Source organism: Schistocerca cancellata, chromosome 12, assembly GCF_023864275.1.
Source record: "Schistocerca cancellata isolate TAMUIC-IGC-003103 chromosome 12, iqSchCanc2.1, whole genome shotgun sequence".
NCBI classification, from domain to species: domain Eukaryota; kingdom Metazoa; phylum Arthropoda; class Insecta; order Orthoptera; family Acrididae; genus Schistocerca; species Schistocerca cancellata.
The window spans coordinates 42,411,858-42,428,207 of NC_064637.1; the positions used below are offsets into that span (position 1 = coordinate 42,411,858).

The 16,350-nt window shown below is 44.2% G+C and overlaps 1 protein-coding gene and 3 non-coding genes across 4 annotated transcripts in view; 3 read left to right on the forward strand and 1 right to left on the reverse strand.

Moving 5' to 3' along the window:
- Positions 1 to 720: 720 nt before the first annotated feature.
- On the reverse strand, positions 721 to 795 carry Trnal-caa (transfer RNA leucine (anticodon CAA)). Its single transcript has one exon. It is a non-coding gene; the product is annotated as a tRNA-Leu (tRNA).
- Positions 796 to 1,061: 266 nt separating this feature from the next.
- Trnal-caa (transfer RNA leucine (anticodon CAA)) lies at positions 1,062 to 1,136 on the forward strand. Its single transcript has one exon. It is a non-coding gene; the product is annotated as a tRNA-Leu (tRNA).
- Positions 1,137 to 1,663: 527 nt separating this feature from the next.
- Trnal-caa (transfer RNA leucine (anticodon CAA)) lies at positions 1,664 to 1,738 on the forward strand. Its single transcript has one exon. It is a non-coding gene; the product is annotated as a tRNA-Leu (tRNA).
- Positions 1,739 to 8,566: 6,828 nt separating this feature from the next.
- LOC126109437 (uncharacterized) overlaps positions 8,567 to 16,350 on the forward strand; it is a 139,371-nt gene continuing 131,587 nt past the window's right edge. The window contains exons 1-2 of the mRNA XM_049914468.1: positions 8,567 to 8,617; positions 8,767 to 8,944. Coding sequence (XP_049770425.1) covers positions 8,567 to 8,617; positions 8,767 to 8,944 — 229 coding nt within the window. The remainder of the gene's footprint in view (positions 8,618 to 8,766; positions 8,945 to 16,350) is intronic.

Genomic DNA, 16,350 nt, shown 5'->3' on the forward strand with positions numbered 1-16,350 from the left:
TAAAGATAGACTACAAACGACAAATGAATCATAAAACAATGCCTAAGGTCCAGAATGAGATTTTCACTCTGCAGCGGAGTGTGCGCTGATATGAAACTTCCTGGCAGATTAAAACTGTGTGCCCGACCGAGACTCGAACTCGGGACCTTTGCCTTTCGCAGGCAAGTGCTCTACCAACTGAGCTACCGAAGCACGACTCACGACCGGTACTCACAGCTTTACTTCTGCCAGTACCTCGTCTCCCACCTTCCAAACTTTACAGAAGCTCTCCTGCGAACCATGCAGAACTAGCACTCCTGAAAGAAAGGATATTGCGGAGACATGGCTTAGCCACAGCCTGGGGGATGTTTCCAGAATGAGATTTTCACTCTGCAGCGGAGTGTGCACTGATATGAAACTTCCTGGCAGATTAAAACTGTGTGCCCGACCGAGACTCGAACTCGGGACCTTTGCCTTTCGCGGGCAAGTGCTCTACCAACTGAGCTACCGAAGCACGACTCACGACCGGTACTCACAGCTTTACTTCTGCCAGTACCTCGTCTCCCACCTTCCAAACTTTACAGAAGCTCTCCTGCGAACCATGCAGAACTAGCACTCCTGAAAGAAAGGATATTGCGGAGACATGGCTTAGCCACAGCCTGGGGGATGTTTCCAGAATGAGATTTTCACTCTGCAGCGGAGTGTGCGCTGATATGAGACTTCCTGGCAGATTAAAACTGTGTGCCCGACCGAGACTCGAACTCGGGACCTTTGCCTTTTGCGGGCAAGTGCTCTACCAACTGAGCTACCGAAGCACGACTCACGACCGGTACTCACAGCTTTACTTCTGCCAGTACCTCGTCTCCCACCTTCCGCCTTCCACCTTCCGCCACCTCTCCGCTGCAGAGTGAAAATCTCATTCTGGAAACATCCCCCAGGCTGTGGCTAAGCCATGTCTCCGCAATATCCTTTCTTTCAGGAGTGCTAGTTCTGCATGGTTCGCAGGAGAGCTTCTGTAAAGTTTGGAAGGTGGGAGACGAGGTACTGGCAGAAGTAAAGCTGTGAGTACCGGTCGTGAGTCGTGCTTCGGTAGCTCAGTTGGTAGAGCACTTGCCCGCAAAAGGCAAAGGTCCCGAGTTCGAGTCTCGGTCGGGCACACAGTTTTAATCTGCCAGGAAGTTTCATATCAGCGCACACTCCGCTGCAGAGTGAAAATCTCATTCTGGAAACATCCCCCAGGCTGTGGCTAAGCCATGTCTCCGCAATATCCTTTCTTTCAGGAGTGCTAGTTCTGCATGGTTCGCAGGAGAGCTTCTGTAAAGTTTGGAAGGTGGGAGACGAGGTACTGGCAGAAGTAAAGCTGTGAGTACCGGTCGTGAGTCGTGCTTCGGTAGCTCAGTTGGTAGAGCACTTGCCCGCGAAAGGCAAAGGTCCCGAGTTCGAGTCTCGGTCGGGCACACAGTTTTAATCTGCCAGGAAGTTTCATATCAGCGCACACTCCGCTGCAGAGTGAAAATCTCATTCTGGAAACATCCCCCAGGCTGTGGCTAAGCCATGTCTCCGCAATATCCTTTCTTTCAGGAGTGCTAGTTCTGCATGGTTCGCAGGAGAGCTTCTGTAAAGTTTGGAAGGTGGGAGACGAGGTACTGGCAGAAGTAAAGCTGTGAGTACCGGTCGTGAGTCGTGCTTCGGTAGCTCAGTTGGTAGAGCACTTGCCCGCAAAAGGCAAAGGTCCCGAGTTCGAGTCTCGGTCGGGCACACAGTTTTAATCTGCCAGGAAGTTTCAATGCCTAAGGTGTACGTTTGACGTTAAACAAACTGTACTACTCCGTGTGTATTAGTTACGTAAGCACATCCATCATGGCAAGGTCATATCGGATGGGAAAAATTGGTTTTTAATTGTCCTGAGACCAAAAACCGCATAAAAGGCATGAATCAAGATCAAATCGGATTATTAATTTCCGTGTTATTGACGTAAAACATGTTCAATATGTTGTCCACCGTTTTCTGCAACAAGTTGAAATCGAGAAACAGCATGTTCAAACAACTGACCGAAGTGTTTCCGGGGTCACATTCAGAATATGTTGCGCAATGCGTGCCTTCAATGCAGCTATCTTTCAGATAGCCCCACAGCCAGAAGCCACGCGGCTTAAGATCAGGTTGTAGGCAAATGGCGGCTGATAATTCTAGCATTTCCGATATGGTGCTTCAGCAGCTGCTTAACTGGATGTGCAATGGTGCGGAGGTGCGCCATAATGCATAAAAATGATACCATCTACATCCACGCTCCTGGAGAGCTGGAATGACGTGGTTGTGCAAAAGACACTGATAGCGCTTATCAGTGACGGTACAGGTAACAGGACCGGAAGCACCTGTATCTTCAAAAAAATATGGCCCTATGATAAATGATGCCGTAAAACCGCACCACACAATGACCTTTTCAGGATAAAGTGGTACTGGTTGATATGGGTGTGGATTTTCTGTTGCCCATATTCGACAATTCTGTGTACTGTCACATTCTTGTTAGATGGAAGTGGGCTTCGTCTGTCCACAAAATGTTCCACGGCCAATCATTGTCCACTTCTATGCGAGCAAGAAATTCTAATGCAAAGGTATCTCTCCCTGCTAGGTCAACAAGAAGCACATGGGTAATTTTGAATGGATAGCAAAGAAGGATGTTTGTAGGATTTTATGCACCATGCTCACGAATGTGTCCGATGTTCGGGCAATTCTCCATACGCTACACGTTTACACACCACCTCTCGGCTCCTCCTGCATTGCTGTGGCCGCTGCTTCCACTGACGTCGAATCAATTCGTTTCCTCCCTCTCCTGGGTTCCACACCAAAAGAACCCGCCTTTTCGAATTTCCGAATTATTTTCTCCAGACTCACGGCAGTCATCGGACCAACACCTATTTTCAAACCCTTCAGTGTCCGGAACTTCTGCAGAGCGACGTGTGCACAGTCATCATTCTTTTAATACAGCTTGACAAGCAGAGCGCGATCCTGCATTGAGACAGTCATGGCGAACGTCACAGACGCGAAAGGAGGAAAATCCGTGTACACGGCGTGATTATACCAACTTCAGTGGGTCATGCGCATGACAGGTGGTTTCATTTACGTATTCGTCCGCCGCTCGTGGTCTCGCGGTAGCGTTCTCGCTTCCCGAGCACGGGGTCCCGGGTTCGATTCCCGGCGGGGTCAGGAATTTTCACCTGCCTCGAGATGACTGGGTGTTTGTGTTGACCTCATCATTTCATCACCATCCAGGAAAGTGGCGAAATTGGACTGAGCAAAGATTGGGTAATTGTACGGGCGCTGATAACCACGCAGTTGAGCGCCCCACAAATCAAACATCATTATCATCATTTACGTATTCTGACACATATAGCGCCATCTATTGATCAACTTTCACACTATTTTTTTCTTATGCCATACGTTGTCCCCCTTCTTCGATAACAATCCGTTGGAATTTGATGTCATTCTGATCAGTGGTGTTATTTCTACAGCGTTTTGAAAGTTTAATTATTATGACCCTGTACACAGTTGACCCCACATGAACATACGTAAGCTGTCTTTCAACAGGTTCAGGCACCTGTTACATTTCACGCGAGTCGATCTCACGCATTCATCAAAGATCCGTAGAGAAAAGGACAATTAGCAAAGGATTGTGGTCGCTGCAATCACTGGACCTATTCGTGGGGCAACCTAAAGGAAAAAGTGTACACAAATGAATCAATAACGTTAGAGACTTGAAGGACAATATTCACAATGAAATCTTGAGAACTGATGCGGCAGAGCAGCGCAAAGTGTATGTTAACATGTTAGGGAATGCACTAAGGTGCATTGAAGCACAAGGTCAGCATCTAAAGTAATGTAAAAGACAAGATCAATTCCGTAAATGTAGACTATTGCATTAGCTTATTTAGTTCTTCATTGTCTAATTATTACACGTATATCTATTTTTTGTTGTATCTGCTCGTGACGGACAACAATTCGTGCGTAATTGGCGAGCAGTGTCCACTCGGGGCCGGTTTTTCATGGGCCACCCTATACTGATGAAAGGAGAAAATATAAAAATGCAGTAAATGAAGCAGGCAAAAAGGAATACAGATGTCTCAAAAATGAGATCGACAGGAAGTGCAAAATGGCTAAGCAGGGACGGATAGAGGACAAATGTAAGGATGTAGAGGCTTATCTCACTAGGGGCAAGATAGATACTGCCTACAGGAAAATTAAAAAGACCTTTGCAAAAAAGACAGCCACTTATATGAATATCAAGAGCACAGATGGAAACCCAGTTGTAAGCAAAGAAGGAAAGCAGAAAGGTGGAAGGAGTGTATAGAGGGTCTGTACAAGGGCGATGTACTTGAGGACAATATTATAGAAATGGAAGAGGATATAGATGAAGATGAAGTGGGAAATACTGAAAGACCTGAGTCGAAACAAGGCCTCGGGAGTAGACAAAATTCCATTAGAACTACTGACGGCCTTGGGAGAGCCACTCCTTACAAAACTCTACCATCTGGTGAGCAAGATGTATGAGACAGGCGAAATACCCTCAGACTTCAAGAAGAATATAATAATTCCAATCCCAAAGAAACCAGGTATTGACAGATGTGAAAATTACCGAACTATCAGTTTAATAAGTCACGGATGCAAAATACTAACGCGAATTCTTTACAGATGAATGGAGAAACTGGTTGAAGCTGACCTCAGGGAAGATCAGTTTGGAATCTGTAGAAATGTTGAACACGTGAGGCAGTACTGACCTTACGACTTATCTTAGAAGAAAGATTAAGGAAAGGCAAACCTACGTTTCTAGGATTTGTAGACTTAGAGAAAGCTTTTGACAGTGTTGACTGGAATACTCTCTTTCAAATTCTGAAGGTGGCAGGGATAAAATTCAGGGAGCGAAAGGCTATTTACAATTTGTGCAGAAACCAGATGGCAGTTATAAGAGTCGAGGGACATGAAAGGGAAACAGTGGTTGGGAAGGGAGTAAGACAGGGTTGTAGCCTCTTCCCGATGCTATTCAGTCTGTATATTGAGCAAGCAATAAAGAAAACAAAACAAAATTCGAAGTACGTATTAAAATCCATGGAGAAGAAATAAAAACTTTGAGGTTCGCTGATGACATTGTAATTCTGTCAGAGTCAGCAAAGGACTTGGAAGAGCAGTTGAACGGAATGAACGGTGTCTTGAAAGGAGGATATAAGATGAACATCAACCAAAGGAAAACGAGGATAATGGAACGTAGTCGAATTAAGTCGGGTGATGCTGAGGGATTTAGATTAAGAAATGAGACACTTAAAATAGGAAAGGAGTTTTGATATTTGGGGAGCAAAATAACTGATGATGGTCGAAGTAGAGAGGGTATAGAATGTAGACTGACAATGGCTAGGAAAGCGTTTCTGAAGAAGAGAAATTTGTTAACATCGAGTATAGATTTAAGTGTCAGGAAGTCGTTTCTGAAAGTATTTGTATGGAGTGTAGCCATGTATGGAAGTGAAACATGGACGATAAACAGTTTGGAGACGGAGAGAATGGAAGCTTTCGAAATGTGGTGCTACTGAAGAATGCTGAAGATTAGCTGGGTAGATCACATAACTAATGAGGAAGTATTGAACAAAATTGGGGAGAAAGGGAGTTTGTGGCTCAACTTGACAAGAAGAAGGGACCAGTTGGTAGGACATGATCTGAGGCATCAAGGGATCACCAATTTAGCATTGGAGGGCAGTGTGGAGGGTAAAAATCGTAGAGGGAGACCAAGAGATGAATACACTAAGCAGATTCAGAAGGATGGCTCAAATGGCTCTGAGCACTATGGGACTCAACTGCTGTGGTCATTAGTCCCCTAGAACTTAGAACTACTTAAACCTAACTAACCTAAGGACATCACACACATCCATGCCCGAGGCAGGATTCGAACCTACGACCGCAGCGGTCGTGCGGTTCCAGACTGTAGCGCCTTTAACCGCTCGGCCACTCCGGCCGGCTTCAGAAGGATGTAGGTTGCAGTAAGTACTGGGCGATGAAGAAGCTTGCACAGGATAGAGTAGCATGGAGAGCTGCATCAAACCAGTCTCAGGACTGAAGACCATAATAACAACAACACCCTGTATTTGTTTGATGTAAATTCCATGCTTCCGTATGCATAATGTAATATCTGTCTTACTATGTTCGTTGATTTAGTATATATTGAAATAACTGTTCTTATTCACTGTGAAGTTATTTAAAAAGAATGTATTTGTGAATGTAATTTTCGAAGCTAGATTGTTGTACGATTCTAATGCCGGTTGGTTATAATTAAAGTGCAGCTACACACAAAGGTCCAGTGTGCGCTGTGATTATCGCACAGCAGTAAAACGTGGTAATATTCTAATGTGTTAATGTGGAACAGATCTACGTTGGAAAAAATTTGTACCAGTTTTACCACCGGGTGTAAAACTGGAGCTGAGAATGCAAGAAGGCCGTATAGAAATGTTTCCAATATACGGGGTGTATCAAAAAGAATCATCCGATTAAAAAAAATAATAACGACGATGGTATTTGTTATGTGTGTGAACAAGTGTCGGAAAGAGCAAACTCTCGAGTTTTAGATGGTTCCCGCTAGGTAGCAGCAGGTTGCACCCACTTCAATTCTAGTAAAAATGGTATCGGGACTACAGAAAGCGTCTTGTGTTTTACGTTTTGCACAGTGCGGGTCAGTAATAACTGAAGAGCTGACATGGAAAGGGGTGTAAGTGCCAAATCGGTCATTATTCCAATTTTGCATTGAAAATGTCCTATGTGCCATCGCCAGTGGCCTGGAGAGAGATCTATTTCCAGAGCGACTACTTGTAGTTCCCACTGACGCCGCTAGATGGCATCTGATGTAACTCCACAGTAGAGAGCCTGTATAGGGAGAGAGTGGCCATAGGTGAAGTTACCCGTGATTGGTTTGTTAGCTTTGGCGCCATTTTTCTGCCAAACGTCTCTCGCGTTTCCTATGTTCGCCGTGCTTTTGAGTTGAACTGAAGTTCAGCGGACTTTTTAAACGGTTAAAAGTTATTTGTATTATTGAGAGACTTGTTATGCGTTGTGCATGCATGTTCGATTTAGTTGTAAATCGTTTTTACTACGCAATTAGCGTTTGCGATCTTAAATACGAGTTGAAATAATGAAGCGTTTTGTGATGAAGTCGGTAGGCCTGCATGTTTGAAGTAAACACGTTAGTAATTGTACAGTATTGGTTTTGACATCTGTAATTCGTTCTGCAGACGTTCGTAAACGATGCCAGGAAGGAATGAGTAACTCTTGTAATAAAGTCCAGGTACAACTTTCTTAATGGTATATATATCCGAAATATTTATTTAGTTACACCTATAAAAATGTTTGGTTCTTCACTTTGCTCGGAAAACTGTGATTTTAAGGTGTCAGTTATTTTAAATATTTTTAGTCACGCAAAACAGGTTGGCCTATTACGATTTACTGCATTTTTAAGCTCTTACTTCTTTAACAGTTCGAGCATACTGGTAGCATCATAAGCTTCTCTGAAGCCAGTATCTGACATCCTTGCTGGAAACAGAAAGTTCCTGTAATTGTTGTGCCATGCTCAACGACTTTATAGCGTCAAACTTTATTTCGTTCTGAATCAGAACACTAGGCATTATTTTGGTTTCAGTATTACTGCCTGACTGTTGACGCAGGCATGTTCTAAGCACATTTTCTGCAGTTGTCGTGGTTACTGAAACATTATTCGTAGTAAATAATTGTAGGTACTCTTGAAGACAGTTTTTAATAGGCCTACTTACTGTGGGGTAGAAGGGATACGGTAAGTTTTCTTGTTATATTTGGTCATTATTACAGTAGCCTACATTTAACATAACCTGATTTTTGTAATCTTTTTCATTTGTTATCTACGAGAGGTATTCAGTATATATATGAAAGAAAGTCGTAAGCAGTTGTTTACTTGTGACATGCAAAAAATTTGAAGACGTGACAAGAAGCACTAATACGTCTCACACTATTTGAATGTCACAAGTAAGGAACTGCTTACGACTTTCACTCATCTGACTAATACAGGTGCATTAAATATTTAGCCTTATGCACTTCCGATACAAAACAAATGCTATACATTATATTTTTTTATTTACGTTACTTTCATTGCAGTACGTCTAGTAAACGAACTTTAAAGGAGATAATGCAAGTAACGAATAAGTTTTACAGCCACTGTATCAGATTTTCCTGTGCTGTAGGTAGTTGGCTGCTATGAGTGCATTATAGCTGTTAAGAAAGGCATTTAACGAATGATTTCGCCATATTGTCTTGTGCTTTTGATTCAGTGAGTGTGTACTCCACTACTGGCCATTCAAAAGTCCCGCCCGCAGTTCGGCAAAAAAAATGGCCGCCGTGCCGTCCGGTTGGCCACTCTCTCCCTGTACAGGCTCTCTACTCCACAGTTGTTGGTGTGGAAAAGGATGTATGTGCCATCTAGTATTCAGCGAGAGTCAGTGCTACACTCAGTGAAGTCTGAGTGTTGATTTATATTCACTACTCGTTTAAGTATGTTTTGACGCTTACTGAAGAATTATACAGAGCTAAGATGACAAGGAACATCCCAAAAGTGAAGGAAGTGTATCAACCTCCAGACAAGGTAGGTTTCGATCAGTTCTTTGTTAAATATAACAATGTAATCAACACATTATTTGCATTAAACTGCTTCAATATTGTTGCTGATTCCACTGTGTTCATTCTGTCAAGGCTTCCTGTAAATGCCTATATGCATGCCAATCATTGATCAAGAGCGACTTCCAGGAGCTGTATGAGGATTTCTCTCATTTAGCAAAAGATGCACAAGGCACGTATTTAATGAGTCGAATTCAACTGACGAACATTGCAAGAAGACGCCATGGGAGCTATGAAGATCCAGCAGACAGCAGAAGACAAGTGTCAGCTACGTACACTATTCCATCATGGCAAGGTACCGTATGGGTCTGTAACAGTTCCTCCTTAGCTGTTTTCGGAATATCAAAAAAGAGAAACCAACTTCTCTTGGAATGTTTAAAGAAAGGAGATATAGTGTTCAGGGATGCCCGAGGAAATTCCGCCACATCACACAAGCAAAAATGTAATGCCACTGACATACATAACATAAAAGATCATGTATGATCATTCCCAACAGAAGAAAGCCATTATTCGAGGTAGAAGTCAGCAAAGCAATACCTCAGGCCCGACTTAAACATTAATCGGCTTTATCATGCATTCAAGGAAAAATTTCCTGAGACACATATTGATGATCGATTTTATTGCAGACTCTTCAAGAGAGAATTTCCCAATCTGCATTTTAGACGGCCGAGAACAGATACCTGCCGTACCTGCGATAAGATCACCTGTGAAATAAACGCCAGTAGTGGGGCGTCCAGAATCGCTGCAATTTCTGCAAAAGAGCTTCACCTCGGGAAAGCTGAGACGGCTGTAAGACTTCTTTCTGCTTTCATTAAATCTAGTTAATATCCTTCGAACACCATAGCTACTGTAGCTGTCGATATGCAACAGGTTATGTTCACTCCCACTTTAACACATAGTAACATGTTTTATATGCACCAGCTGTCGAATTAAGCTTGTGTATTCATGTGAGAAATTCTGCAGTCATTTGCATATGGCACGAAGGAATTGGTGGCTGCGGAGGCAATGCTATTGCATCATGTCTTTTCAAGCTTCTGTCCAATCGATTGACACCTAAGTGCCAGCTGGAAATATGGTGTGACAACGGTACTGGTCAGAATAACTACCAGATGGTGTTGCTGGTTCTAATGTGTCTACACTACTGGCCATTAAAATTGCGTATACCAAGAAGAAATGCAGATGATAAACGGGTATTCACTGGACAAATATATTATACTAGAACTGACATGTTATTACATTTTCACGCAATTTGGGTGCATAGATCCTGAGAAATCAGTACCCAGAACAACCGCCTCTGGCTGTAATAACGGCCTCGATACGCCTGGGCATTGAGTCAAACAGAGCTTGGATGGCGTGTACAGGTACAGCTGCCCGTGCAGCTTCAACACAATACCACAGTTCATCAAGAATAGTGACTGGCGTATTGTGACGAGCCAGTTGCTCAGCCACCATTGACCAGACGTTTTCAGTTGCTAAGAGATCTGGAGAATATGCTGGCCAAGGCAGCAGTCGAAGATTTTCTGTATCCAGAAAGGCCCGTACTTGACCTGCAAGATGCGGTTGTGCATTATCCTGCTGAAATGTAGGGTTTCGCAGGGCTCGAATGAAGGGTAGAGCCACGGATCGTAACACATCTGAAATGTAATGTCCACTGTTCAAAGTGCCGTCAAGGCGAACAAGAGGTGACCGAGACGTGTAATCAATGGCACCCCATACCATCTCGCCGGGTGATACGCCAGTATGGCGATGACGAATACGCGCTTCCAATGTGCGTTCACCGCGATGTCGCCAAACACGGATGCGACCATCATGATGCTGTAAACAGGATCTGTATTCATCCGAAAAAATGACGTTTTGCCATTCGCGCACCCAGGTTTGTCGTTGAGTGCACCATGCAGGCACTCCTGCCTGTGATGCAGCGTCAAGGGTAACCACAGCCACGGTCTCCGAGCTGATAGTCCATGCTGCTGCAAACGTCGTCGAACTGTTCGTGCAGATGGTTGTTGTCTTGCAAACGTCCCCATCTGTTGACTCAGGGATCGAGACGTGGCTGCACGATCCGTTACAGCCATGCGGATAATATGCCTGTAATCTCCACTGCTAGTGATACGAGGCCGTTGGGATCCAGGATGGCGTTCCGTATTACCCTCCTGAACCCATTCTGATTCCATATTCTGCTAAAAGTCATTCGATATCGACCAACGCGAGCAGCAATGTTGCGATACGATAAATCGCAATCGCGATAGGCTAGAACCCTACCTTTATCAAAGTCGGAAACATGATGGTACGCATTTCTCCTCCTTACACGAGGCATCACAACAACGTTTCACCAGGCAACGCCGGTCAACTGCTGTTTGTGTATGAGAAATCGGTTGGAAACTTTCCTCGTGTCAGCACGTTGTAGGTGTCGCCACCGGCGCCAATCTTGTGTGAATGCTCTGAAAAGATAGTCATTTGCATATCACAGCATCTTCTTCGTGTCAGTTAAATTTCGCGTCTGTAGCACGTCACCTTCGTGGTGGAGCAATTTTAATGGCCAGTAGTGTAGTAGTGAGAGGATACTATGATTCCATTGAACTGAAGTTTCTGGTCTCTGGGAATTCTTATACACCTTGTGATCGAGATTTTGACGTTATTGGAAAACGAAAACGCGTTTGCAAAGCCATGGTGCCAGAAGAACTTCAGAGTGTAGTGAGATCGTCGCGGTTACACAACCCATTTCAGGTGGTGTCAATGGCAAAATCTGATTTCTTTGATGTCTCCCGTGCCTGTGATAAGTTTAAAAACACAACAGCATTACAGATCACTAACAAATCGTGGATCAAAGTGTCTGTGACCGATTTACAACAAATTAAAACAAAGAAAACCTTCAATGAAATGGAAGCATGGGAGCATCGTATTATTTTCAAGAAGGGAAAATATGAAGAATTAGAGAACATGCACGCCTTCAACAATGAGACACATGTAATAAACATCATCGATGCCAAGAAAACACTTTTATTAGCTATTTTGGAGTATCTAGATCCAAAATATCATCAGTTCTACAAGGACATCTGCCCTTCATAACTTGTTATTGCTGTGTATAACATTGACTTTAATACCTTTTGTTAATATCTATAGTGAGTATTGTTCAAAACACAACTAAATTGATTGCACCTAAAAATTACAAGAAATAAATAATATCTAAAGTCACAGTCACATTTTCTTAACTCCTGAAACATTTACTTTTTGGCACTTACACCCTTTTCCATGTCAACTCTTCAACTATTCAGCATGACTTTCGTACTGGGTATGGTGTGGATCTTCCTACAGCACAGAACATCAGACGACGGCGTGAACAATTCTGAAAAACAGGTTGCTTGCGTAATGTCAAATAGCTGGGCCATCCCCCAGTGTCTGGCATGGATATCGAATGCATCGGCCATAGTTTCACAAGGAGTCTGCAGAAATCCACTCGCCGGTCAGCTCGACAGCTCAGCATGCCCCAATGTCTGTCTGACGTGTTGCGTCAGCGTTTACGCATGAAACTGTACAAAATTCAGCCACTGAAAGCTCTTTGTGAAGGTGACGACAATGTGTGGAGTTCTGAAATTTCGTTCTTGGAATTCTGTAATTTCGCTCTTGGCAAGATGGAAAATGACAAGTTTTGTTTCACGCATATTGTTCAGTGATGAGGTAGCATTTGATTTAAATGGAAAGGTGAACCGTCATAATGTGAGAATATGGGTACAGAACAACCACATGAAATTTTGCAATATGTGAGGGACTCTAAAAAATGTGTGTTTTGTGCAGTTTCACAGGAAATGGTGTATGGTCCATTTTTCTTTGCCGAGAACACTGTTGCAAGAAGCACATTTCTCAATATGCTTGAAAACTTTCTTTTCCCACAGTTGGAGACTGATTCGAATGACTTAATTTACCAACACTGGCATCTGGAAGTGCGGGGTATTTCTAAATCATAGGAATCCTGAACGATGGATCAGTAGCACTGGACCAAATGATTCAACCTTACATAACTGGTCTCCAAAGTCACCGGACCTGACTGTATGTGATTATTTCTTGTGAGGGTTTTTATAGACTGCTTATGTGCCTCAGTTACAACATCAATGAATGAACTGAGACATTGCATAACAGCAGCTGTAGAAGCTGTAACTCAAGACATACTGCAGTGTGGGAACAATTTGAATACCGCATTTACATAGGCCGTGCATCTCAGGTGAGGCATATTGAACACCTTTGAATGGGTATGAAAAAACTTTGAGTTTCCCATAATCAAAAAACAAAATTCATTGTATATGTTTGTTAGTTTTAGAAATACAGTTGTGCCACATCAGATGATTCTTTTTGATACACCCTGTATAATAGATTAGAAACGACACATGGACAAAAAAGCTCAAACAAGTGACGAAGACATAATGTTGATTTTATTCAAATTAAATAATCTGTTCAGTACGTCCACCGGAGACTTCGATGAGATGCTCGGCCCACAAAATGAAGTTGTCGACCGTTGCTCACAGCAGTTCCAGTGGAATGTCAGCAATGCATTGTTGCATACTGGCCTTCAGATCAGGTAGAAACCAGATGTGTCCTGTCCCTGGTAAACACATTCTTTTATGTATCCCCTGAGCCAAAAATGGTTCAAATGGCTCTGAGCACTATGAAACTTAACATCTGGGGTCATCATCCCCTAGACTTAGAACTACTTAAACCTAACTAACCTAAGGACAGCACACACATCCATACCAGAGGCAGGATTCGAACCTGAGACCATAGCAGCAGCGTGGTTCTGGACTGAAGTGCCTATAACCGCTCGGCCACTACGGCCGGCCCCAGAGCCAAATGTCACATGGATTCAAATCAGATCATCTTGCAGGTCATGTATCTGGAAAACCTGTGGATATAACTTGTCTGTAGGATGCTACATTAAGCTGATCTCACTGGGCGAGCGACACGGGAAGTTGCACCATCTTGTTCGAAAACTGTGGTTTCTACACAACTATGCTCTTCCGAAGCAGGAACTGCATGCTGTACAAAGAGGTCTCAATAACACCTGATGGGCCCTTTGGATGTATTCTCTTCAAAGAAGAACGAACTGAGAGAAAAATTACTTGTGAATCCATACTACACTGGCACATACTGTGAGTGCAATAGCTCTTTGTGCACAACATGCGGTTCACCAGTAACCTAAATTCGGCAGTTCTGTGTATTCACCGGGCTCTGTAAGTGCAAAATGTGTCTACTTACTCTGTAGAATAATACCCAGCCACATGTCATGAATTTTGATCCATGTCAGAAACCGAAGAGCAAATTCAGAACTTTGCTCTGTTACCATGAGGTTTCAGTTGTGGCACCTCCTGCATCTTGTATGGGTACCAGTGTAGAATAGACCGCAAAACTTTCCGTATTGTTGACCATGCGCTGGATAATTCTCGTGACACAGCACGACCAAGAGATGTCCTGCATCGTCAGCAACCTCGTCAATAACTTCCAGCAACACAGGAGACCTTCCTCTTGCAGGGGCCACACCTAGCTCACACGTGTTTTTGAGTTTCATTGTCAACATCTTTAAAACATCTAATAACATCGCGCATCTTTCAGTCAGCGATACTTTCTCAATGCAGCACTGTAATTGCTGCTGTTCACATAAAAAATACCAGTAACAGTGCAGGGTCCCTCTTCTCGATAGCTGTACCGTTTGCTCACGTTATGGCTTATCAAATGACATCATGGATGACATACTGTCATACAAATAGTTTACAGCGCCAGTTCTACGAGGGGCGCTTGAAAAGTCCGTGCAAAGTCCGAGAGATGGCACCACCGGCGCGTACCAAGGTCATGTTTAGTACGTAGTATCTTTGGAAAGAACCCACACCAAGTTTCAGCCATATTGGCCTGTTTCTTTGTGTTTGGCATTTGTGTGAATCAAGGAAATCGAGTGATTGTCAAAAAAATGGACGAAAAAGAATTTCGTGTGGTGATTAAACATTACTTTATGAAAGGCAAAACGCCTCAGGAGACTAAAGAGAAGCTTGATAAACATTACAGTGACTGCACCTTCGATCAGAACAGTTTATAAGTGGTTTCAAAATTTTCGGAGTGGCCATATGGGCACAAGTGATGCTGAACGTTCTGGACGCCCTGTGGAGGTTAAGACTCCGGAAATCATTGATAAAATCCATGATATGGTGCGTGAGGTTGCTAGTGCTGGGGGCATCTCGAATGAATAGGTACATAATATTTTGCATAAACATTTGGACATCAGAAAGCTATCTGCAAGATGGGTTCCGCGATTGCTCACGCTTGACCAAAAACCGAATCGTGTGAAGTATTGCAAGGATGGTTTGCAGCTGTTCAGGAAGAATCCGCAGGACTTTAAGCGTCGTTTCGTCACTGGCAAAAACCGAATCGTGTGAAGTATTGCAAGGATGGTTTGCAGCTGTTCAGGAAGAATCCGCAGGACTTTAAGCGTCGTTTCGTCACTGGCGATGAAACATGTATACATTAGTAAACTCCTGAGACCAAACAACAATCTAAATATGGGTTACCAAGGGAGAATCTGCGCCAAAAAAGGTTATGGCGACTGTCTAACTGTAAAACTATTACATTTGAATATTATTCATCGTTATTGGATCGTTTGAAAACCGAACTGCAAGAAAAACGCCGGCGATAGGACTGCAAAAAAGTCCTTTTCCATCACGACAATGGACCAGCACACATCTCAGCAGTTGTAGTCGCAAAAATTAATGGAAACAGGATTCCAACTCGTTTCACATGCCCCCTATTCTCCAGACTTGGCCGCCTTGGACTACTATTTGTTCCTCAATTTGAAGAAATGGCTGGCAGGACAAAGATTTTATTCAAATGAGGAGGTGATTGCAGCAACTAATAGCTATTTTGCAGACTTGGACAATTCCTACACTCCTGGAAATTGAAATAAGAACACCGTCCTGATTGTGGCGCTCACCTGCACGGCGCCAAACACGCATACGACCATCATTGGCACCAAGGCAGCAGCGACTCTCATCGCTGAAGACGACACGTCTCCATTCGTCCCTCCATTCACGCCTGTCGCGACACCACTGGAGGCGGGCTGCACGATGTTGGGGCGTGAGCGGAAGACGGCCTAACGGTGTGCGGGACCGTAGCCCAGCTTCATGGAGACGGTTGCGAATGGTCGTCGCCGATACCCCAGGAGCAACAGTGTCCCTAATTTGCTGGGAAGTGGCGGTGCGGTCCCCTACGGCACTGCGTAGGATCCTACGGTCTTGGCGTGCATCCGTGCGTCGCTGCGGTCCGGTCCCAGGTCGACGGGCACGTGCACCTTCCGCCGACCACTGGCGACGACATCGATGTACTGTGGAGACCTCACGCGCCACGTGTTGAGCAATTCGGTACGTCCACCCGGCCTCCCGCATGCCCACTATACGCCCTCGCTCAAAGTCCGTCAACTGCACATACGGTTCACGTCCACGCTGTCGCGGCATGCTACCAGTGTTAAAGACTGCGATGGAGCTCCGTATGCCACGGCAAACTGGCTGACACTGACGGCGGCGGTGCACAAATGCTGCGCAGCTAGCGCCATTCGACGGCCAACACCGCGGTTCCTGGTGTGTCCGCTGTGCCGTGCGTGTGATCATTGCTTGTACAGCCCTCTCGCAGTGTCCGGAGCAAGTATGGTGGGTCTGACACACTGGTGTCAAT